General features: G+C 43.2%; 1 protein-coding gene across 5 annotated transcripts in view; it reads right to left on the bottom strand.

Moving 5' to 3' along the window:
• MAPK15 (mitogen-activated protein kinase 15) overlaps positions 1–25,898 on the bottom strand; it is a 362,466-nt gene that overhangs the window by 169,142 nt on the left and 167,426 nt on the right. For all 5 annotated transcript variants that reach the window (XM_029592333.1, XM_029592334.1, XM_029592335.1 and 2 more), the window contains 2 exons: positions 10,944–11,081; positions 1,532–1,637 (listed from right to left, as the gene is read on the bottom strand). In XM_029592333.1, the coding sequence (XP_029448193.1) occupies positions 1,532–1,637; positions 10,944–11,081 (244 nt within the window). The remainder of the gene's footprint in view (positions 1–1,531; positions 1,638–10,943; positions 11,082–25,898) is intronic.

The raw sequence follows: 25,898 nt of genomic DNA, 5'->3' as shown, positions 1-25,898 counted from the left end.
TTCTTGTCACTCCATTTGCCATTGACCCCAGCACAGATTATCTCTTGGATGCCTACCAGGATCCTTGGTAAATCAGGAAACAAAATATATTCTTTGTATTACTGGAGCAAAAAGAAGGGAAGGTGAGATTATGATATATTTCCAAAAAGGACAAATGTCTTGGCTAGAAGCCAAGGCAAGGTAGTACAAGAATAATTCAAAACATTGCAACTGTCAAAGAGTGGCATATTTTAAGTCAGGCCTTCCCACCAGAGACCCCAGTCCCCCTGATCTAACTTCCTGAACTTCCAGCTAAGGACTTGTTATATACCCAGGATTCCCAAAGCTGTTCCATCACCACTGTAAGTTACTTCATTTGCAATTTTTTGATTTACATTGATTGTAATCTGACTTTAGACCACTCTTAGTAAAAAGTGGAATATCAAATATCTACAAATAACTTTACTTTACTTATTTAAAAAAAACAACAAACAACTTATATGCCACTCATATCCACAGTTCAAGGTTGAATGCATTAAAAATATGCATAATCAAAAGACAAACAAAAACAGTAATAAAATAAAAACTACATCAAGATGCAATGCCAAGCGAAATGCAACATTATCAATACCATCAACCCAAACAAAGGTGTGGAGGTTGCCTAAAAACAGATTTAATTAATCTCTCCAAAAAAAAAGCTCAAAACAAGTTACAATCAGATATGGTTGGTAGGGTGGAGCCATTACCTCTGCATAGTAAGGAGGTGATGTCACATCAGGAACTTCAATACATGGCTAAAGAACTGATGTAAGAGTACAAGAGGCTGCAGCATTCCTGTAAACCCAAGGCATGAATGATCCTGGACTCGGGTTACTATTCTTATTAATGCATTTACATGGAGATCAGGTCCAATCCACTGCCAATAGCTGCATATAGCAAACAAGATTGGGAACCTACCAGGTACTTGTGATCTGGATTGCAACTGCTAGAAATAGGATACTGGGCTTGATGAACCTTTGATCTGACCCAGAATGGCAAATCTTATGTTCTAAAATAGAGGAGTCTTTTCTGAATCTAATTTGGTTGTTTCTAAAGGGGGAATTTCAGTTTCAGTATGTACATCCTCAGCTGAAACTGAATCAAGATACCAAGATTAGCAAACTTATTTTAGTGACCAATGTCCTGGGACTCTTAATATCTATAGAAAAACCAGGACTCTTCTCTAACATCCTCAGCAGCAGAGTCTCCTAATAGTGGCCTGCTGATTTAGGGTTATAACCTCTGTTTAGTGCAGGCTACCTCAGAACACAGTCATACCACTGCTGTTTTGGGCTGCAACCAGTGTTTCATTTCCATCCTCTTGCCACATGCTTTTTGAATTCCTTCATCATTTTTGTCTTTCTGACCTCCTGCTGGAGGGCATTCCAGACATCCAACACCCTCTTCATGAAAAAACACATTTACCTCTTTGGAACTTCAAATCACAACCACTAGTTCTACAACTTCTAAACCTTTTTCAATGTGTACAGAAAGAGAGAGAGAGGAGCATTACCTCATAAAGCTTATTGCGATATTCGGCTACAGACAGCTGGATATCATCATCAACAGGAAGAATGACATCATAATCCAGGGAAGGCTCCCTTAAGGGGCAGTGAAACCTATAGAGAAGGTACAACATGGTCTTATCATTATTAGTGCCAACTTTAAATTCAAACCAGGTTCTTGTGGCCTGGTTTGGCCTCTGTTGGAAACAGGATGCTGGGCTTGATGGACCCTTGGTCTGACCCAGCATGGCAATTTCTTATGTTCAGCATCCAGATTTCCTTTTAGCATAGCTTGTTCTACCAACACTTAACTCAATCTTTACTTTCCATACTCCACATTCACAGCACTGCTCCTCACGTCTTACCTTACCGATTCTATTTCTATCACTGATTCTTGCATCAAAACCTCCCCACACCTTAGTCTTCACTCCCATAAGTTTCCATTCCTCACTTTCGAGACTACCCTCTTGCTACTGCTTCTAGTACTAACATCTACCATTCACCTTTTAAAACAACCTCCCAGCCCACCTACTTCCATCTCTGCTCTTCATACAAACACTTCCCCATCCCACCCCTTCCAGAGCAGCTCCTCCTCATACAGACACTTTTGCATCCTTCCTCTTCTAAGGTTGCCTCCAAACGTCTTCTAATTTCCAATTAGTGCTCTAGGGTCAGCAATTGTTGAAAAGGCAAAGTAAAAATACTGCTTATCTATAGGCAATCTGCATCAAGGGAAAAAATGCCTTTCTGGCCCTAAATATAGTGACCAGTTTAGAACATCTGGATTAATATTTATTTATTTATTTAGTGATTTTTTTTTTTTTATATACCGCAGCTCGTTAAGAACATCACCTCGGTTTACAAGGAACAATAAATCAGCAACAGGCTTTACAATCAAATGAAATTAAGAGGAAACATTACATATACCAATTAAAAAAAACCAAGTAAACCTTTCCGACCCTGCACGTCTCCATCCAGGTCGGCCCTCCCCGCGCTGTCCCGTCCGGGTCAGGGGAGGTGGACCTGAGGCAGGGAGAGAGACCCTTCGCGCCGGAACCCCTGAGCCGGACAGAAATCTTTTTAAAAGAAAAAGAAAAACGCGGTAAGGCCGCCGGAGCCGTTCGCCCTAAGCCCGCCGGAGCCGGAACCGACGTCAGCCAGGCGCACAGAGCCCTTTAAAGGGCTCGGCGGGGCTAGGCGTCGCGCGCCTAGCGTCGCGCGCCTAAGGAGCGCGACAAAGGGGCAGGCCCCTTTGTCTCGCCCCTTCGTTGCAGCCCCGACCCACACACATGGAGTAACCACAGCGTAATTACAGCTAAAAGAACCGTGTCTGACAATAAAAGTCTTCGGAACCTTACGGAGTTTTGCTACGCCTTGTGAGTGTATTATACTTGCAACTGCCTTGTGAGTGTATTATACCTTTGATTGTACCTTGCTTCTGACTGTACCCTATTCTAGGTGGACCCTACATCTGTTTGTGAACTGCTTACCCTAGGTTAAATATCTGTAGCTCTCCCAAGACCAGGTGTTTCCCTGACATTCTATTGATTCATCTAACACTACTGTACACTACTTTAGATAGTACCCTGTATGTGATTGTTCCCTGCATTCGAGCATATGTATATGATTGTACCCTGCTTTAAGCGTACCCTTCATTAGATCGCATCCTGCTTGCCCTACATTATCTATCGTTTAACTATCTCCAAAACTAGGTGCTTCCTCTGACTTTTAGTGATTCACCCAACACTACAGCCCCCCCCTTTGTTTCCTCTTTTTCCTTTTCCCTCCGCCGCCCAGTTCCCCCTTGTTATCAGAACCATGTGCCTATTCCCCCTCCCCATTCCAAGACGGCACTGCCCCTCTCTACGCAAACCCCCCCCACGACACCCTCACCCACCCAACCCTCGCAAATCCCTTATACCTATCATGACCTCACCCCTCCCACAACTCCTGGGCTTAACCACCTTAGCCATTACCCTCTTTAATGCCCAATCCATTCAAAAAAAAGGACCTATACTCAATGACTTACTTACAGACAATAACCCCGACCTATGTGCCATTACCGAATCCTGGCTAAAAAACACTGACCAGGTCTTCCTAAACCAGCTCCCAACAAAGACATACGACCTCATCTCCATCCCTAGACCAAAAAAGAGAGGTGGGGGCCTACTCCTGGTAGCCAAAAAAAGCCTTAGCCTCAAACTCCAAACCACTCAACCCCCGCCCAAACTAGAAATTGCTCTATTTACATCCAAATCTCTGCAAATCTGCCTAGTCTACGCCCCCCCAGGCCTAATAGAACAAGACCCCTCGCCCATCACAGAATACTTTACAGTCAACATCAATACAGACCTCCCCACCATTATACTAGGAGATTTCAACCTCCATGTAGATGCCCACCCTACCTCCCCCGCCTGCGAAATTCTACTAGACACCCTCAAAGCCCAGGGTTTCAACCAAATCATCACCGAACCCACACACAAAGCGGGCCACACACTTGACCTAATCTTTGTGAATTCTAAAATAACTGTTTCCACTCCACCGCTAGTCACCCCAGTACCGTGGTCCGACCACTCCCTCATCAATGCAAGCCTTACTACCAAATTCCCCACACCTTCTACACAAAAACACCGAAAAACCATCTCCTTCCGTAAACACTGTAGTACGGAAGAGCTTACTCTTGCATTCGACAAAATAACTAATAACATCGATCTCACCAACCCTGACACTGCACTTCACTCCTGGAACAACCTTACAACGACCATTGCGAATGAACTATGCCCCATCATCCACAAAGAAATACCCCTAGCACAACTTGAAAAAAGAAAACCATGGTTCTCCACCAACTTAAAAACAATCAAACAAGACCTAAGAGCTAAAGAACGCGCCTGGCGCAAACAACCATCCGCAACACTTAAAGCTTCTTACAACAACACCTTACACGCATACCGTCATGCGATTACCCAAGCCAAGCGGGATTTCCACGCAGCAAAAATCCACGACTACCAATTTAATGCGAACGCCTTATTCACATATGTCACAGAACTAACCAACTCCAATACACCTACTCTCATCGAAACATACTCCAACAAAAAATGCGAAGAACTAGCTCGCTACTTCAAGGCCAAAATCGACAACATCCTACTTCGATTCCCTGCCAACCCCACCCCCCTCACCCCTCTTCCCAATGACAAAAAGTTCACCCTTGGAACTTTTGACCTAGCCACTAACATGGAAGTAGAGGCGATTCTAAAAAAGATGAAACCTGCCACCCACTCCTCAGACACCCTTCCCTCAAAAACCCTCCTCTCCATCACACCCGCCATCACCAAACCTATTACGGACCTAATCAACTGCTCTATCACCGCAGGCAGCCTCCCAGACCCACTCAAACTGGCCATAGTCAAGCCCCTCCTAAAAAAAACCCACCCTCGACCCCACAGACCCTGCCAACTACCGTCCAATTTCCAATCTCCCTTTCTTATCCAAAGTCCTAGAGAGGGTCATTAATAAACAACTGACTGACTTTTTAGAAGACCACAATATCCTCCACCCCCTGCAGTTCGGTTTCCGTAAAGCCCGGAGCACTGAAACCTTATTGCTGGCCATGAAAGATACCATACTTAAAGGTATGGACCATGGTAATTCGTACTTACTCGCCCTACTAGACATTTCAGCAGCCTATGATACAGTCAACCATCAAATACTAATGACCCGCTTAGCAGAAATAGGGATCACCGACACAGCCCTCGCATGGCTCTCCTCCTACCTCACACACAGAGAATACCGAGTAAAAATCGACAGTTACAAATCTTCACACATACCTATCACGCAAGGTGTCCCCCAAGGCTCATCCCTATCCTCCACCCTCTTTAATATTTATCTCTTACCACTATGCCACCTCCTCTCCAACCCAGGCCTGAAATTCTTCCTATATGCAGACGACGTACAGATTCTCATCCCGTTTCAAAGGTCCATAAGCGAACCTTTACAACGCTGGGAATCTTGCCTCACCACTATAAACACTTTGTTATCTGAGCTCCACCTAGCTCTAAATACATCCAAAACAGAATTACTCGTCATCTCTAATCAGCCTGAACGTTTTACTCTCCCCATGCGACAGAACATTCCTCAGAACACAACCACAGTCCTCTCCCAGCCACAGTTTGTAAGAGACCTAGGCGTCCTCATAGACCAACATCTAAACTTTAAACCCCACATCAAAGCTCTCCTAAAGGGAGGTTTCTATAAACTAAACATCCTAAAATAACTTAAACCCCTCCTCCACACACACGATTTCCGGACAGTCATACAGACCACCATGCTCACGAAACTAGACTATTGTAACTCCCTGCTACTAGGACTCCCTGCCACTACCACCAAACCCCTGCAGATTCTACAAAATTCCATGGCTAGAATTATAACCAGCACTCTGAAAAGGGACCACATCACCCCCATCCTAAAGGACCTACATTGGCTGCACATCTCCTTCCGCTCACAATACAAAACCCTCACCATCCTTCACAGCTCCCTACATAAATACAACCACACCTGGCTCGATGAAATGCCTCATTACCGCTCCTCTGACCGCCCCACAAGAACTACCCGTACAAACACTCTCCACACCCCATCCCTCAAATCAGCACATTCATCTCATACCAGAGGGAGAGCGTTCTCCATCGCTGGCCCCACCCTCTGTAACTCCCTCCCCACCTTTCTACGCCAAGAGACATCACTCCACAAGTTCAAGAAAGGAGTCAAGACATGGCTTTTCCGAAAGGCCTACCCCGACACAAACCAAACTTAAACCTCTCCTCCTCAGCCCCTCCCTCAGCCCCTCCCTGCTCGACCATCCTCCCCCTGCTCCCCCTCCGGCCAACCCACCCCTACCCCCCTTCCCTCCTAACTCTCCCAATGACCCTCCGCTTCCCGGCCGCCCCCCTTCCCTTTAGTCTACCACTTACCCTTACCCATCCAATCTTCCCTTTAAATAACCTCTTTCCGAGTGAATTCCCGAGTGAATTCCGTCGCCTAGTTAATACTGCAGTCATTCAACTCTTCATTATTTCCCTCTTAAGTTAATAAAACCCGTACGTAAGCTACTGGTATCTATTCTTAGGTTATTGACTCCTGTATATTTTTTATCTGTACATAGTTTTCCCTCTTTTCTTATTTAATTTGTTTTTTTTACCTCATCTTCCTTCTGCCCTGTCCCCTTCCCCTTCTCTTCCCCTCATATGGTTAACTGTTATTGTTATTGTTATTTATTATTATTATTAATATTGTTATTGTTATACTGTATTTTCCACCTGAGTTCATTGTAAACCGGCATGATGTGCTTCACGAATGTCGGTAAATAAAAGTTAATAAATAAATAAATAAATAAATAAATTATACAGTTGAGACATGCCTAATAAGGGACGGGAAATCAGTGACAGTTAAATATAACTTAGCAACAAGCGATTCACTAATTTGGTATAGATCAATGGATCCGAAAACAGTCTTTACAATGGGTGAGTGTAGAGTGGACATTTAGAAACGTTAGATGAGCTGGTGTTATAGATAGATATCTATTTGAAGAAAGATAATGTATTGTGTATGGAACATGTGTTCAGCATTTCTGTAGAGGAGATGATCATTGAGTGTAAGCTTGTTTGAACAGCCAGGTTTTAAGGTTCTGTTTAAATTTCCTATGCATGTGGGTTTAGTACATATACTAATATCCATTCCCCTAAACATTAGATCTATCATCCTAGGGAGCTGTAACTCCTAGGAACTATCAAACACTCCCTACCACAAGACCTTAGGATGGAATCTAATTTTAAAGTTTTTAAGAAAGGAGTAAAATCCTGACTGTTTTATCAAGCCTTCCAATAACTTATTCTGATTTTTTAGTCTCACTGCTTAATAATTGTAAGTTTTTATATTACAGTTTATTTGTTAATTTTAGCTAATTTTAATACTTTGATATTATGTATTTATTTTCTTTTAAATTTTGAATTGCAAATTGACATTTGTTCATTACTGTAAACCGATATGATATGTACACATGAATGTCAGTATACAAAAAAAACAATAAATAAATAAAAATAAATAAATCTGTATTTCAGTGTTCCAGACATTGTCAGTATCTGGTTCAAATTATTGATGGAGGAATCCTCTATTCCCCCTCTATCACCGCCAAGTTGTTCAGGGAGCAGCAAGTTATGAGTTTGAACATTTTTCCTTAGTGCAGACTCTAACTGATGAAATGTTTGCACATAAACAGGGCGATACAGTACAGTGCGCACACCGTTAACCCGCGATTGGACGTGCGTTTTCGACGCGCGTCCAACACCACCCCCCCCCGAACCTAATAGCGCCCGCAACATGCAAATGCATGTTGCGGGTGCTATTAGTCATTCCCGCGCGATACAGTAAGTAAAATGTGCAGCCAAGCCACACATTTTACTTTAAGAAATTAGTGCCTACCCAAAGGTAAGCATTAATTTCTGCTGGCGCCGGGGAAGTGCACAGAAAAGCAGTAAATCTGCTTTTCTGCACACCCTCCGACTTAATATCATGGCGATATTAAGTCGGAGGCCCCCAAAGTTAAAAATAAAAAAAAAATTTTGAAATAGGCCTGCGGCTCGCGGGTTGAAAACCAGATGCTCAATTTTGCCGGCGTCCGGTTTCCGAGCCCATGGCTCTCAGCGGGTTTGAGAACCGATGGCGGCAAAATTGAGTGTCTGCTGTCAAACCCGCTGACAGCCGCCGCTCCTGCCAAAAAGAGGTGCTAGGGATGCGCTAGTGTCCCTAGTGCCTCTTTTTGCCGCGGGCTCTAATTTAAATAAATTAATTTAGTGAATCGCGCACACAGGAGAGTGGTCGGCCCAAAAGTAGGTGCATCCTTTCCAGCCGCTGACACCTTTGCTCATAAAGTGCGTGCATCCTTTCCAGCCGCTGACACCTTTCCTCATAAAGTGCGTGCATCCTTTCCAGCCGCTGACACCTTTGCTCATAAAGTGCGTGCATCCTTTCCAGCCGGACACTTTTCCTCATAAAGTGCGTGCATCCTTTCCAGCCGCTGACACTTTTCCTCATAAAGTGCGTGCATCCTTTCCAGCCGCTGACACCTTTCCTCATAAAGTGCGTGCATCCTTTCCAGCCGCTGACACCTTTCCTCATAAAGTGCGTGCATCCTTTCCAGCCGCTGACACCTTTGCTCATAAAGTGCGTGCATCCTTTCCAGCCGCTGACACCTTTCCTCATAAAGTGCGTGCATCCTTTCCAGCCGCTGACACCTTTGCTCATAAAGTGCGAGCATCCTTTCCAGCCGCTGACACCTTTGCTCATAAAGTGCGTGCATCCTTTCCAGCTGCTGACACCTTTCCTCATAAAGTGCGTGCATCCTTTCCAGCCGCTGACACCTTTGCTCATAAAGTGCGTGCATCCTTTCCAGCCGCTGACACCTTTGCTCATAAAGTGCGTGCATCCTTTCCAGCCGCTGACACTTTTGCTCATAAAGTGCGTGCATCCTTTCCAGCCGCTGACACTTTTGCTCATAAAGTGCGTGCATCCTTTCCAGCCGCTGACACTTTTGCTCATAAAGTGCGTGCATCCTTTCCAGCCGCTGACACCTTTGCTCATAAAGTGCGTGCATCCTTTCCAGTCGCTGACACCTTTCCTCATAAAGTGCGTGCATCCTTTCCAGCCGCTGACACCTTTCCTCATAAAGTGCGTGCATCCTTTCCAGCCGCTGACACCTTTCCTCATAAAGTGCGTGCATCCTTTCCAGCCGCTGACACCTTTGCTCATAAAGTGCGTGCATCCTTTCCAGCCGCTGACACCTTTCCTCATAAAGTGCGTGCATCCTTTCCAGCCGCTGACACCTTTCCTCATAAAGTGCGTGCATCCTTTCCAGCCGCTGACACCTTTCCTCATAAAGTGCGTGCATCCTTTCCAGCCGCTGACACTTTTCCTCATAAAGTGCGTGCATCCTCTCCAGCCGCTGACAGCTTTGCTCATAAAGTGCGTGCATCCTTTCCAGCCGCTGACACCTTTCCTCATAAAGTGCGTGCATCCTTTCCAGCCGCTGACACCTTTGCTCATAAAGTGCGTGCATCCTTTCCAGCCGCTGACACCTTTCCTCATAAAGTGCGTGCATCCTTTCCAGCCGCTGACACTTTTCCTCATAAAGTGCGTGCATCCTTTCCAGCCGCTGACACCTTTCCTCATAAAGTGCGTGCATCCTCTCTAGCCGCTGACACCTTTCCTCATAAAGTGTGTGCATCCTTTCCAACCGCTGACACCTTTCCTCATAAAGCGCGTGCATCCTTTCCAGCCGCTGACACCTTTGCTCATAAAGTGCGTGCATCCTTTCCAGCCGCTGACACCTTTCCTCATAAAGCGCGTGCATCCTTTCCAGCCGCTGACACCTTTGCTCATAAAGCGCGTGCATCCTTTCCAGCCGCTGACACCTTTCCTCATAAAGTGCGTGCATCCTTTCCAGCCGCTGACACCTTTCCTCATAAAGTGCGTGCATCCTTTCCAGCCGCTGACACCTTTGCTCATAAAGTGCGTGCATCCTTTCCAGCCGCTGACACCTTTGCTCATAAAGTGCGTGCATCCTTTCCAGCCGCTGACACCTTTGCTCATAAAGTGCGTGCATCCTTTCCAGCCGCTGACACCTTTCCTCATAAAGTGCGTGCATCCTTTCCAGCCGCTGACACCTTTGCTCATAAAGTGCGTGCATCCTTTCCAGCCGCTGACACCTTTCCTTGTAAAGGAAAGGTGTCAGCGGCTGGAAAGGATGCACGGCTTGTAAACGGATATATGATCTGTATCATGAATGTCGGTATAAAAAAGTACTAAATAAATAAAATAAATAAATAATTTTACACCTGCTAATTATCTTGTGTACTCAAGTGATATTAACTGTGTTTATTGTGTATTATTGGCCAGGTGGGAGGGCTGGGTCAACTGAGAAAGAGGTCAGGCTGAAGAACCAGGAGGGTGTTGATGAACGGGAGAAAGACTGGGCAAACTGGTGGAGTAATCGGTAAAATTGATAGTTAATTATATGCGCCAGTTTTAAAATATACCGATTTACACAAGTACTATTTTATTTTTGCACGTAAAATATATTCACATATTTTTTAAAAAGATACAAAAAGTAAGTGTTCAATGCATTGAAATACTCACTTCCAATGTGTTGCAAGTATTCGTAAATAAGCATAGAAATGCACGCATGTTGTAGGGTAGAGATACATCCATTTTATAATGCATGCAAATGTGATATGGGTGAATTATAAATACTATCATAAATTTATGCACAGCCATATACACGCATTAATGCTGTCATGTACAGTTGTTTGAAAATTATCCAAATAGTGAATGAACACTTGGTTATTCTAGTTATGACAACATATGGTGTCCTACCTTTTCACATAAGGGTGCTGAAGTGCCTCTTCTGCTGTTAGCCTCTTGTCAGGATTAAACACCAGAAGCTTCTTCACAAGGTCAATGGCCTCGGGAGGGCAAGATGAAGGTAAAATGTTCTCAAAAGTCAGCCTATGCCTAATAAATTGGAAACCATGAAAGTCAATGCTTTTTTATGCTACAAAACCATAGAGGATAATCATTGCAATTGGAGTTGAGTTCATTAGCTTAATTACAGAACTCAGGCATGCTATCCAGAGACAAGAACATCAATGCCCCACTTCAAAAACCCTAAGACCCAACATTGTAACTGCCACATCCCATGCCAGAAACAAAGTTGAGGGTCATTATTTTACGTTACAAATACAGACAGGCCGATGTAATATGGACACGCTAAAACTGTGCGTCCAAATTGGGTACCCGCTCTCCTAATGCACATCCATCCACCTTTCCTGTGCATGCAATGCAGTAGGAAAATGTGCCACTGCGTTAAATAGGTGGCACTAAAGAAAACTGACTGTCGCTAGTACCTCCCCGGCATTGGGTGCCCAGATGAAGTGGCTGTTCGCGGGTTAAGAAAATTGTAGAGATGCATGCCTTTTCTCTTTTGGTTGGCAAGCCACGAAGGAGCTGAAAGGCCTGCATCAGCACTTCTCACTGAATCTGTTTGCATAAACAATTTTCAGTATTTACTTATTTGAACAGACACTGAGTCTGCTTGTGTCTGTATTTCTTAAGCTCTTGTTTATACAGACAGACCTTGCTCTTAGCTCAAACAACTTTTGCCCTAGATACGGTATACCTGCTTGTTTTTCCCTTAAACCGGCACAGCATGAGATATGGTAACCATAGTAATCACGTAGTACGTATAGCCAATAATATACTGTAGACGCTGTGGAATTCTGTAACTGTATATAATAAACAGAACATCCTCGGGAAGAGATCAGAGGATGATCAGAGGATGATGGCTCCATAAGAATCCTGTCTGACGTCTCTCCTTTCAATGCGTCTCATGCATCGCGACATCTGGTGACCCCGAGATGTGATAGCCCCTTACTCACTCGAGCTGGAAAAGCTCCGGTGCACCGCCTCAGCAAACTCGCTCCCCAGATGTAAGTATATTTCAGCGAGTTTGCTCCCACATTCGTGAGTATGGGAGGGCAACTGTCAGCTCAGCAGACGTGTCATGCACAAGAGTTGGCGCAAATAGTAAGAAATCATTTCTTGATTAACAAAGGAGAGGCTATTAACGTCCGACTAGGAGATATAAAAAATCTGTTGAAAGAAATACAACACAGGTGTCCATGGTATCCAAAAGCTGGTACTTTTGAGATCCAGGAATGGGTTAACTTAGGGAATGCTTTGCACACATCCCCGCGTGCCTCACTGCAACATCTCTTACTTTGGCAAAAATGCACAGAAGCCATAGAATATCTGGGGCCACACACTCACAAGGCACCTTTCTCCACCTGAGGCTCTGGTGGCATCCTCAGAGTCTGTCTCGGGGGAAGAATCCCAGGACATCAAAGAGCCTGAAATCCAAGAACCTGAAATCAAAGAAACTAACTTTCCTTCGCCTCCCCCTCCAACCCCTTCATCACCGACTTGTCCAGATGAATTACCATCTCAAAACACTGCTCCCAGTAATGATTTATGTGGTGCAGTCTGCATGGGGTTTCAACAAGAACAGGTGAAAGAAAATCTCACAGGGGAGGAATTATTAGAGGGGCTTCAAGCATTTCCCATCACAGAGGTACCTAATTGCCCAGGGTGAGATTCAGTATCAGTGGTCAGCACTGCCTTACAATATTTTATCAGAAACAGACATTCATTCCACCTATTCTCGTGAGCTGTTAGAGGGAATTGCAAATGGCTATAAATTAATTCCCCAAGATTGGAAAGATCTGGCACGTATGATCCTTACCCCTGCTAAGTATGTGGTCTGGGACTCAGAATATCAAAGGGAAGCCCTCATAGCTGGCAATGCCTCGGGAGGAGCGTATATCCCTGATCAACTTTATGGGGTGGGACAATTTGCAACGCTGGAACAGCAAGCAGTGGGGACGCCTGCTGCTGCCTTTCCAGCGATCAATCGCTGTGTGACCAAAGCCTTTAAGCAGGTTCCTGATTCCGGTAGAGCCACAAAATCATTTACAATGACTCGTCAGGCAGCTACAGAATCTTACATACAATTCATAGAACGGCTGCAAAAAGCCATTCAGCGTCAGGTAGACAACCCAGAGGCGAGCGCTGACCTCCTAAAGAAATTAGCCTTTGACAGTGCAAATGCAGACTGTGGAAAAGCTTTGCAATCCATAGTCAGTACAATACACTACACCTTAGCAGACATGTTAAAGGCTTGCATGGACATTAGTTATCACGCATTTCAAATGAACGCCCTGGCAGCTGTGTTGCACACAGGTCAATTTCAAAAGGTAAAAGGGATGTGTTTCAATTGCAAACAACCTGGTCATTTTGAAGGGAAGCATATAAAGGAACTGATTCTTGCATGCACAGAGACGCGGGATAAGCAACATTACCCCAACCGTAGGAATGCAATTCTCTCAGTACCAGAAGAAAAAAAAAACTAGAAACAGAATGTATTACAGAGCAGAAAGTAACTCCTAGGCAAACTATCTTTCCTGAAATTCTTCTTCTGACTTTTTCTTTGCTTTACTATCATAAAGAGTATTGTTTATTTATTTATTTATTTTATTTATTTATTTATTTAAACGTTTTTGTATACCGACATTCGTTAAGACATCACATCGGTTTCCATGTAACAAAAAATGGCCAACGGGGCTTTACAGAGAACTGATAAGAGAACTGGGGGGGGGGGGGGGGGAAACAATGGTAATGCAGTACAGATAGAGAAACGCAATAAAATGGTTAGATTAAACGCAATAAAAAATAATTATATACAAGTATATTATTTACAATAAAATGTTAGAGGGAGAGGGTTAAGAGGGGGGAGATCGGTAATGTGCTTGGGGGCGAGGGAAGGGGCGGAGAGGGGCAGGGAATGGGGGAAAGGAGTGAAGAGCAGGGGGGGTTCATGTGTAGGCTCGTGAAAAAAGCCAAGTCTTGAGATTTTGTCTGAATTTTTTGGAGCAAGTCTCAAGGCATAGGTGGGTGGGCATAGAGTTCCATAGAGAGGGTCCAGCTAGGGATAGCGCACATTGTTTGGTGGTTGTTAGGTGGAAGAGTTTGGGAGAAGGAGTGTGAATATTTGCTGTGTAGGGCGTTCTGGTAGGTCTGGAGGAGAAACGGATGTGTAAACTGTCTGAGAACCAGAGCATGTAAGGATTGTGGACGGCTTTATGAATAAGGGTGAGAGTTTTAAATTGAATTCTGGCTATGATGGGAAGCCATTGAAGTTGTTTGAGAACAGGTGTGATGTGTTCTTTTCTACGGGAGCCTGTTAATACACGTGCAGCTGCATTTTGAAGCAGCTGCAGGGGAGCTAGGCTGTTCTTCGGGAGACCTAGGAGTAAAGCGTTTGAGTAGTCTAATTTGGATAATATTAGGGCTTGTAGCGCAGTTCTAAAGTCATTGAAATGCAGGATGGGTTTAAGTTTTTTGAGGGTGTGTAGTTTGTAGTTACAGTCTTTGATAGTGGACGAGATAAATTTCTGTAAGCTGAATTGGGGGTCAAGTGTGACAGCTATGTCTCTTACGGTTTGGGAGAGGATAGGGAGAGAGAGAGGTGAATTGGCTGCAAGTGTAGGTAAAGAGTTGATGGATTGAGGTGAGATGATCACGAGTTCCGTTTTATTAGGATTTAGGGCTAGGTTGAGTTGAGCGAGGAGACAGTTGATGGATGAGAGGGCACTATCCCATCTTTTTTAGGGCATTGGGGATGGAATCAGTAATGGGTATAAGAACCTGCACGTCGTCTGCGTAGACAAAGTGTGGTAGACTGAGATTTGAGAGTAGCTGGCAAAGGGGGAGGAGGTATATGTTAAAGAGGGTGGATGATAGGGAGGAGCCTTGGGGTACGCCCCCTTGTGATGTCAATTGGTTCAGATTCGTGGTTTTCAATTTTTATCTTGAAGTGCCTGTCACTTATGTATGATTTGAACCAGCGAAGTGGAGTCCCAGAGATGCCAATGTCAGCTAGCCTGTCGAGTAAAATAGAATGGTTGATAGTGTCGAAGGCTGCTGAGATGTCTAATAGAGCCAGGATGAATGTGTGACCTTTGTCAAAGCCTCTGATGACGAAGTCGGAGAGGGAGAGAAGTAGTTTCAGTACTGAAATGCTTTCTAAAGCCGTGTTGTGATGGGTAGAGTATTTGGTGTTGATATAAGTAGTTTGAAAGTTGGGTGTTGACAGTTTTTTTCAAGGATTTTAGCGACGAAGGGTAGGTTGGAGCTAGGTCGGGTAGTTGGACAAGTCGGAGGGGTCAAGTTTCGGTTTTTTAAGGATGGGTTTGACTATGGCTAATTTGAGCTGTGTAGGAACATCCCCAGTGGAAACGGAGGTGTTGATAATGTCAGCTAGCGGTTGGGAAATGCTGTCTGGGATGGTCAAGAGCATTTTGGAGGGGATCAAGTCATAGGGATGGGTAGAGGGACGCATTTCTTAAGTATAGCATAAATTTCAGAAGGGGAAGTGCTTTCGAATGTGTCCATTTTGAAGTCAATGACTTTTGGGGTAAATTTGGTCGGTTGAGGGCACATGGGGAAAGCGGGATGCAGTAGTGGCAATTCTTATTGTGGAAATATTGGGCGAGCTGGTTGCATTTGGGTGTTAGGGTCCTCACATTGTGGTGTCATTGAGGATGTCTTGGTGAGGTTCGAGATAAGAGAGAACAGAGCTCTTGGGTTGAATTGAAAGTCGTGAATTTTGGCGGCGTAGTGGTCGCGTTTGGCTTTGAGGGTGTTAGTTCTGTAGTTGTGTAGTAAGGATTTGTATTTGGCAAGTTGCTTGGCAGCGGGGTCTTGCGCCATATTTTTCTTGAGTTCTGAGATTGTGTTTTTGTAGTTTTAGTTCAGGGGTGTACCAGGGTTGCTTAGTATTTGTGGATGGCTGGATCTCTTTAGTTATTATAGGGCAAAGTTTGTTGGCTGTGTCTTTGGTGATATGGTTCCAAGTGGTTATGGCCGTTTGGGAATCTGAGAGGTTTAGGTTTTTGAGGTTGTCAGTGAGGGTGTCAATAAGGTCATCTCTAAGACAGGCTCTCCTGTATTGTATTGTAGTTTTTGTATTAGGTTGGCTGATGATGTTCTTGATGGTGCATGAGGTTTTTGATAAGAAAGTGGTCCGACCAGGGAACGGGAGTGTATGTAGTGAGTTTGTGGTAGGAGGTGGGAGTTCATGAAGATAAGGTCGAGGGAGTGTCCAGCTTTGTGTGTGGGGCTGGTAATGATTTGATGGAGGTCCATCGCGTTAAGAGATGAGAGGAGGGCTTCACAGTTGTGAGAGAGTGGAAATGCGTCAATATGGAGGTTGAAGTCTCCGAGGACTATGGCGGGTATGTCTCTGGTGATATTTGCTGCAATGCATTCGATGATAGGTGAAGAATGTCTGAATCTAGGACGCCGGGAAGGGTGTATATAAGGCATATTATTGAGAAGTATAAAGACTGCGAGTGTTTTCTATAGTAAATTAAGGTTAACTGCCGGCCTTCTTTGAATTCTCTGTGAGCGTGGGATCCACAGGTAATGATTTGAACTCCCTGCAAAAAGCAGGTAATGATACCTTTGAAATCTCAAAGTATCGCAGTGCTCTGAAAATGAACATAATATTTTCAAGTTGATAATGCAGTTTATTAGTCCCTAAATTTCAAGTGTTTTACAGCATTTTAAAGCTAGTTTGATAATGTTTAACATATCAAGAATGGCCTTCATATTAATTTGTGAAGTATTTCTGCATGAATGAATTGTGTGGACGGAGCGGAATGTGTTTACAAGCTGGTATGAGAACGGAAGTTTTTTCAGCTTCAGTTCTACAACAATTCCAGCAGTTTATTCAGCATAAAAAGACAGGAAAATCTCTAACATACTATTTGCATTATTTTATATAACACATGAAAGCGGAGATGAGTACAGGATCAGATTCCCAAGCGGCCATATCAGTTCTATGCTCCCATCCTTCTTGGGAGAGTCAGGACTCAGAATTTAACCCTTGCATAAGCTATAGCACAAGGAAGCCTTTCTCTTATAGAAGTAAAAGATTTTCTTTTTCAAATTGTTCAGCATACTTAATGAATGTTTATCAGAAGTGATACTAGTTTATTTGCCATGTTTAGATTTAATTTCTGAGGTTTTTTTTGGAATGGAGTGGATGTTTGGCCAAAGTTCTGAAATGAGATAATTTCTTTTTATTTTTTTTTCTTCTTCCTTCCTATCCTATTTTGTTTAGTCTCACTGTTTTGCTTTCGGCCCTGTACTATGGCATTGTAAGAACAATTAGATTTAATTTCAGGCATTGTTTGATATTGACAAAGTACTTACTAGTGTTTAAAAGTTTAGAACTTGAAAATGCTAAATCAGTTAAAGGGTTAACAGCAGAAAATCAGAGAGAAGGGGGGGGGGGGTGGTTTGAGCCATTGTGGGTGAATGCTGAGTGCTTTCTCTAGTCAGCTGAAAAGAAAAAAAAAACAACGTTTCGTTTTGTTTAAACACAGTGGGCAATTTATGTAGAGTTAAAGCGTGAATCAAACGTAAAGCTTTCATTAATGACACAATTCAACAATTGAGATACTTATTTATATGCATGTGTAATCTGTCCTTTTTTTTTTTTCTCTCATTTCCCTTTCGCAGAATTCTTGCTTCATTGCTGACTGTTGGCTTTCAGCTTGCATTGCCAGTGTACATAATTTGCATTTTTACTGCAATATTCATTTTAGGACAAAGTAGGTTAAGATAGAATCTGTTTCCAAGAGACCAGCAAATCCTTGCTAGTCTTATCGTTTCTGGTTGACGCTATCTAGTTATGTTATCATTTGCTGGTACATTTTTTTTTGTATAAGGATTTGTAGTTTAAGTACGTTAATGTTATACGGTACCGCTTTTAAGTTTCTCTCCCTAATTTCTGTATCTGTTATATCTCTGATACATTTCTATTAAAGTGATCATCAAGCGCATGCGATATTTCTTTCTCACAACACATTCTTAATACCTTTTCTTCCTGAATTATCTCCTGCTCCAAACCTCTTTTGCCCTCAACCTTCAATGCTGAACTTTTATACTTTCAAACTTCTTTAATACTGAGCTGAGGTTACTGAAAGTTACAAGCAGTATTAAGTATTAGTTTTTTTTTCTTTTCAAAGGTTCTCCCTTCATCTTACGGGAGGCAATTAAGAGTTAACAACAAGAAAGAAAGAGTGAGAGCAAGGGGGGGGAGGGGGGGGGCTAGTGTAGGAATGCGGAACAGCGTTTCTCAAGCAAAAAATAAAGAGGAGAGCTGAATTAATCCTTTAAGTTTAGAAACAGATTCCTGAAGAATTTAAAGATATTAAGAATAATAATAGCCATCATTTAGCAAAAAAGTTTAATTTCGTTTCAGTGAATAAAAAATCTGTGTCTTGCCAGTACAGGAAGTGCGAAGTTGAAAAGGTTTTTTTTTTAAAGAAGTTTTGTTTATTTAAATAGAGCGTCGTTATTGGAAGTTGTTTAAAAGGTGTGCGTATGTGAATAAGACAGAGTTGTGAATGGTAATTATGGAAGAAAAGACAGAGAATTGAGATTATTTTGAGAGTACAGAGAGTGAAAAAGTTACGATTCCTATTCTTTGACAAGCAATCACTGATAGGGATTGGAACATCTAGAAGCAACCCCCCAAGCGTCTTCCTCTTTGTGTGCAATCCAAATTGATTTTATTAAATTATATAGTAGAATTGATTCTAATTTTTTGCTGTGTGCCAGATTTTATATTTTCCAGACTGACAGCCTTCCCGCCATGAGAGATGTGAAGATGAACACTTTGCAGCTTATTTTCTTTTTAAACAGAATTCTGACTGTTTTCTACTGGATCAATCCAAACATTTTTTTTTTTTTTTGGCATTTTCCCAGGCATTTTTCGGGCATTTTCTGCACTTTTGCCAAACATTTGGTTTGATTTTTTTTGGCTCAGGGATGTGTGTTCATTGTTTGTCTTCTGCCTTTTGTGCTATGTATATGTCCCTGACACCTGAAGAATGCTGTGAGTGAAATATATGTTTTTATGTAATTGTCTGTACATTAAGTTGTTTCTTCATTGTTATTTAAGTGGGAAAACATTGTGTAGATTAGTAATAGTAGAGTTAGAGCCATGATGAAATCTTCTCATTAATTAATTTGAATCTCTCTTATTAGATTCTTTGATCCACAAACACACATATCTCACTTAATAAAGAGTTAAGAGGCTATGCTTCGATATCCAAGAAATAGTGAAAGAACCAAATACACCACTGATTTTCAGAAATCATCTCATCAAGCCTTTTCCATGCTTTTGCCACAGAAATCATGCCTTTGCCACAGAGGACATCCTGCAGCCATCATTAGGACCTGAACTGTTGCTATTCTTTGCCTGATTTTCTCTTTGCATTTGTTTTGCTCTAGATGTGTTTCTCTTGTTTAGATGAGAACCTGTTATCCCTCTTTCTGACACTACAATCAGCCATCCAAGGTTTGCACAAACCAACTTTACATTGCTCACATTAGGAGCCACTTACATGCTAATGAAATCTGGCAAATGGATGTTACTCAATATCCTCCTTTTGCCCCCTGGAAATTTTTACATGTAACCATTGACAACCTTCTCGCATTTTCTATGGGCTATCCCCCCCCAAAAAAGGGGGAGCCACCAAGCATGTTATTAATCACTGTATAAAAACCTTTTCGGTCATGGAATTGCCTTCTGTTTTAAAAACTGATAATGGCCCTGCTTATAGCAGCCATTCCTTCACTGATTTTTGTCAACAATGAAAACATCAAACACATATTTGCCATCCCTTACAACTCCACTCACTGACAGGCTATCATGGAGCGAGCCAACCTCACCCTTAAGACAGCCCTTGACAAACACAAACAAAAAGCAGGAATGCCCCTAGTACTGTTTACCTTAAATCATTAAATATATCACATTCCATTCAGGCCACAGCTGTGGACAATCATTTTGGGAACAGGATTAGCAATCCACAACCATCAGTTTTGTATAGAAATGTTATCTAACCCTGTTTGGCATGACCCCGTCTCCCTTGTTAACATGGGGAAGAGGATATGCTGCTGTGCTTGCTCCCTCAGGACCAGTCTGGGTTCCTTAAGCCATGGAGAGATGGCGTGGCACCAAGGACTGGCAGAATCAGATTCCAAACTTCTCCCTGAGTCTTCACAACCCCAATCCACACAGCTCCTGGAACAGCAGGGACTTGAAAAAACTCCAGAGAACCTTTTGCTTGCTGCATTTCTTGCTTGAACGCCAATTCATTGACAATTGGTGATGTGCATCTTCTTATTCTGCATTCTCCCTCCTGCCATGGCAATCTCTGAACAAGAACTATGGCAATCCAATATGTACCATTACCGATGCACAGACTTTATCACAACTATTGAACCAAGCAGATTGATGGGTTTGCATGCACATGCCAACCCATTCCAGAGAAGGACTATTGATGCATGCAGTTCCATTTAACCTATCAGGATTGGACGACTTACCCGTGGACTTATAGAGGGGGTCTTTATAAATTCACCAGTCAATTACACAGTAATGCATTTGGGTAGTATGGGTACAAGAGAACGCTGCTTTCTGTTGGGAATATACTAATGACAATAGCACATGGTTCAGGGTAGGGAAATACCCATATTGCAATCAAACATTCACCCTACAACACATCATGTCTAGAAAATACTCCTTCCTTAATGCAACCATCACTGAACACATGCACAATTTCAACAACATCTCCTGGCTCCAGGTCTCAGAAAGACTATTCTCATTGTATTACTTTATATTGTTATTTTAATATGTTGCTGTATTCATTGCTTACCCAATCTTGCTAACATACTTTTACCTAAATCACTACATAAGGATTTCCTTTGAATCTTAAAGGAAAAGGTGAGATGTAGAGATGCATGCCTTTTCTCTTTTGGTTGGCAAGCCACGAAGGAGCTGAAAGGCCTGCATCAGCACTTCTCACTGAATCTGTTTGCATAAACATTTTTCAGTATTTACTTATTTGAACAGACACTGAGTCTGCTTGTGTCTGTATTTCTTAAGCTCTTGTTTATACAGACAGACCTTGCTCTTAGCTCAAACAACTTTTGCCCTAGATACAGCATACCTGCTTGTTTTTCCCTGAAACCGGCACAGCATGAGATATGGTAACCATAGTAATCACATAGCACGTATAGCCAATAATATACTGTAGATGCTGTGGAATTCTGTAACTGTAATATATAAACAGAAACATCCTCGGGGAGAGATCAGAGGATGATGGCTCCATAAGAATCCTGTCTGACGTCTCTCCTTTCAATACGTCTCCTGCGTCGTGACAAAAATGGATGCTCAATTTTACAAGCATCTGTTTACCTAACCTGTACACAGCCACAGGTTAGAAAAATGGGCGCTCGTTAATTGAGCATCCGTTTTCCTAACCTGACTGCTGGCAAGACTTTATTTATTTATTTATTTTGCCTTACTCCTTTTTCAGTTCCTCCAACTTAATATCACCAATAAGTCGGAGGAACTACAGAAAAGCAGTATTTGTTGCCTTCGTGCCTCTTCTCGCCCTCGCTCCACCCTCTCTACCTTGGGAGCAACTCCCTTCGGCTCTGATGGACAGATGCAGCCGTGGCTTCTCCCTGCCTTCTTGATCCCCGGGCTGGCTTGACACTACGGATCCGACATGTTCCTGATGACATAAGGGCACGCGCTCCAGACTTTGTTTCAGCAAGGGCACAAACCTTGGGGGCGTCCCCCCATAGTGATGTCATCCATTTTAACTTTAAAAGGCCTTTGTTTGCAAACCTCTAACGAGTTAGCAAGGAACTCCAACAGGACTTGCTTCGGCAGTCCACGATACTTGCAACAACGATCCGAGTCAGCGAGGGGAATCCTTCTCCACTGCTCGGCCTTTTCAAACTTACCAGGAGTACCCGCTCCACGGGGGCTCCGCTCTCTCTTCTTGATTTCAGATTGCCAAGACGAGATCCGGTACTCGCTCCTCGAGGACCTACGTCCCTGAATACTCAGAAGACTCCTCATTGCCTGGAAGTGATCGCAGATGTGAACACAGTGAGTTCCTATTGTAGATTGGAATCTGTACTCGCTCCACGAAGGCCTACATTCCTATAGCCCTGAAGACTCCCTTCCGTCCAAGACGTTATCGCAGGTACAGGAGATCGTGAGTTACATTGGCAAGATTGCAGATAGGAACCGGTTACTCGCTCCACAAGGGCCCATGTTCCTAGAATCCTTTACAGACTCTCTTCTACTCTAGAAGCCATTTCATATACAGCTATTGTGAGTTCTTATTAAAGACTGTTTATAGGAACCAGTGCTCGCCTACAGCTCCTGTTCCTGAATATACTGAAGACTTTCTGTGGCATAGAGAGCATTGCAGACATCTACTATTGTGAGTGTACCATCTTGTATCCAGTATACATTGTCTACTCACTACTTCTAGTCTCTCTCTACAGCTCAGCAACCCAGAGATTATATTCCCATATCAGAAGGACTTCAGCACTGCCGGACACATCGACTCACTACTGCCACCACTGGTGGTTCAGCTTCCAGCTTAATAAAGAACTATTTGTGTTTATTTCATATTCTAGCCTAGTCGGTGGTTCCTCTCAGGACCTCCTCCTGGGGGTGTTGTCATCTGCCAACGGCCCAGGGATTCACCATTTCCTCCAAGTGGTCATTCCTTACACTACTGTCACTCTGTGAGAGCCAACCACTACCGACCACTAACACCGCTTACGGAAGTATTATATAGATAGCTACCTTCTCTTTCTAATGGAACTTGCCAGCAGCCTATATATAATAGATTGCTACTCTGTAGCGGAGGCATGATAGATTGCTATCTCAGTAGCAAGTACAATATACCTATTGTTAGCTCCTCTCCTCAGAAGAGTATCATTGAACAGATTGCCAACTCCTCTTCCCTGAGGAGTTGAGTCATAACAGATTGCTACTTCCTTCCCTTACAGGAGCATCTAACAGCAGTTCGCTACCAAAGTACTAACTCCGCCTTCCTGGCAGGGTAAGAACTACAGATAGCTAACTCCTCCCCTCTCGAGGAGCAGATCATGACAGATTGCTAACTCCTTCCCCTTTCAGGAGAAAAGCAGAACAGATTGCTAACTCTGCCCTTCTGGCGGGGGGGTGAGCGATTAACAGATTTCTAACTCCTCCCCTCTGGAGGAGAAGAGCGTAACAGTATTTTCTGCTTTTCTGGTTAACTTTAGGGGCTGCTGAAGACTTAACGCCTGCTCTGGGGCAGGCATTAATTTTTTAGAGTAAAACTGTGCGTGACAGCGAATATTTATTTTTTTACATACGTGGGGTAATAGCTAATAGCCTCATCAACATGAATTACATGTGATGGAGAGCGATTAGTCACGTGCTGGTCTGGACACACATTTTGGACGTTGCTAATCCTCTTATTGCATAAGGAATTATGGACCAATGCGTCTAAAACAGATCCAAGTGCTAGTTAACCTCTTCATTAGGCTCAGCACATGATAATGCATCGGCCTGAAAGAGCATTACCTCAACTACCCCTGCTCCCAAAATAAAGAGCATGGTGTACCACTATCCCATCCCATGAACCATGAGGAGAATGTCATTGCCACACACCCATACCTTAAAGCCCAGAAAGAAAGTGTCATTATCCTAACTCATATACACACAACAGAGGTAGATTTTAAACGCCCTGTGCACGTAAAATCCTCCCGGATTTACCGCGCGCACGGGCACTCGCGTGCCTATTTTGCATAGGCTGCCCAGCGTGCGTAAGTCCTGGGGCTTGCTAAATGGGCGGTCCGGGGGGCCATGTCTGCGGTTCTGGGGGGCATGTCACGGGGGAGGCGTGGCCGAGTGCCCCGACACAGCGGCCTGTGTTGGGGGCCTGGCCAGCCGGCAGGCGTAACTCCATCGAACAAGGTGGAGGGGGGGGATTTAGGTAGGGCCGGGGGGGGGGGGAGGACGAACAAAAAAAAAAGAATTACCGCATTTTGCACAGCCTTGCGTGCGCCAACCCCGGATCTTAAAAGGTACGCGCGTATCTTTTAAAATCCGGCGTACTTTTGTTCGCGCCGGTCTTACGCGAACAAAAGTACGCGCGCATGTATTTTCTTAAAATCTGCCCCAAAGAACATTATCATACTCCCTATGATAACAAAACAAAGAGTGGAGAGTTTCTATCCCACCCCAATGAACAATGAAAATGTCACTACCATATCAGAAACCCAGAGAGGAGGTTCAAAATCCTACTTCACAAACACAAAGAGAACAGAGAGTCACTATCCCAACCAATTTACCAGTAGTGTGTATCACTACTACACCCCATGCCAGAAAACACTATCGCCATCCTAACAACAAACTACAAGGAGCCAATATTTAAGAAACTGTACAATGGAGGATAAGAAATCCTGAATATTCCACCGAATATCCCTATATAATGATACCTGAGTATACCTACCCGGATAATTTTGAAACCTAACTGGCTAGATTTGAATATCGCTGGTTAGATTGCAAAGTTACCTGGATATGTATACCCAGATAACTTTAACTTAATGGATGATATTGAAAGAATATCACCAGTTAAGCAGTGAATACAATTAAAAAAAAATAAATTCTTTAGCGAGCCTCACGGCCCAATGCCCCACCCCAGTGAAAAGATCACTAGACCTACCAGTAGGATGCTGGAGCCAACTCCATCACCTGACAGTAAAGGGGTACAGCAAATGTTAAAACTTTATTTTGACAGACAGCTATGCACACGTCCATGTTAATTCCCGCCCCTCAGCCAGTCAGCGTTCACTTCTGGGTTTAGCTCCGCCCCTTTCTCTGCCCCTTTGTTGACATTTGGCCTAGCTCTCCTCATCCACGCCCCGTAGCATTCCCCAATGCTATCTGTTGTTCATTGCTTTCATTCAGGGTGGTCAGAGATTGTAGCGCATGTTGCCTCTATAATTCATGCATACCAATATTTCATTTCTTACTAAAAACTGTCTTGATTACTTACATAGATTGTACAGATTTAGCCCCTGTATCTAGAAATTTTTGTTGTCACCTTACCTTTCAGAAGAATGCACATCTTTTAAACTCCAAAACGCGCCATTTTATTTAGTAGACAAACAAAAACACATCTTATTTTGCCTAGAGCATTGATGTTCCCCTTACAGTATAGATATATACCAAGAGACTGTTTCCAGCGTCACCCCTCTTCCAAAACATGTCCTGCATGTATCTCGTTTATCAGGGTTTTCAAAGAGAAGTACAGACATATATTCCAAGAGAATATCTGTTTCCAGGAACTAAGAGAGGATAGGGTGGTGGAGGCAAAGAACTACATCCCCATCATGCCTCATTCCTGGACTTGCCCTGGATGTCATCAGAACCGACTTGTTCCAGATTTGTTACAGAGGAAGGGATGAACAGTGGGCTCTATTTTCCTACAGCATGGGCAAAGACAGCTTGTGTAATGTTTATTTGTTAAAAAAAAAATCTAAAAAGCTGAGAAAGTAGTAGTTGATGAGAAACTTTTACAATATTTCCTAAGGGATTTCAAACAGAGAGTGTGATAAAAAAAAAAAGCTCCCCACCGGAACGCTGTAAAACTATGTGACTCAACCCTAGGATGTGATACGAGAGTTACAAGGTAAGGAAAAATAAATCAAATTTGACTGCTTTTGTTTGCAATTCTTAAAAATGATAAAAACACATGCACAAGTTTTAAAATGGTTACGGTTTTCAATACTACAGTTTTTTTTTTAACACATATTGGGTTCATTTCAAATCTACAATAT

This window comes from Rhinatrema bivittatum, chromosome 2, assembly GCF_901001135.1.
Source record: "Rhinatrema bivittatum chromosome 2, aRhiBiv1.1, whole genome shotgun sequence".
Classification (NCBI taxonomy): domain Eukaryota; kingdom Metazoa; phylum Chordata; class Amphibia; order Gymnophiona; family Rhinatrematidae; genus Rhinatrema; species Rhinatrema bivittatum.
The sequence above is the reverse complement of the archived record's forward strand: the minus strand, read 5'-3'. Positions and strand labels throughout refer to the sequence as shown.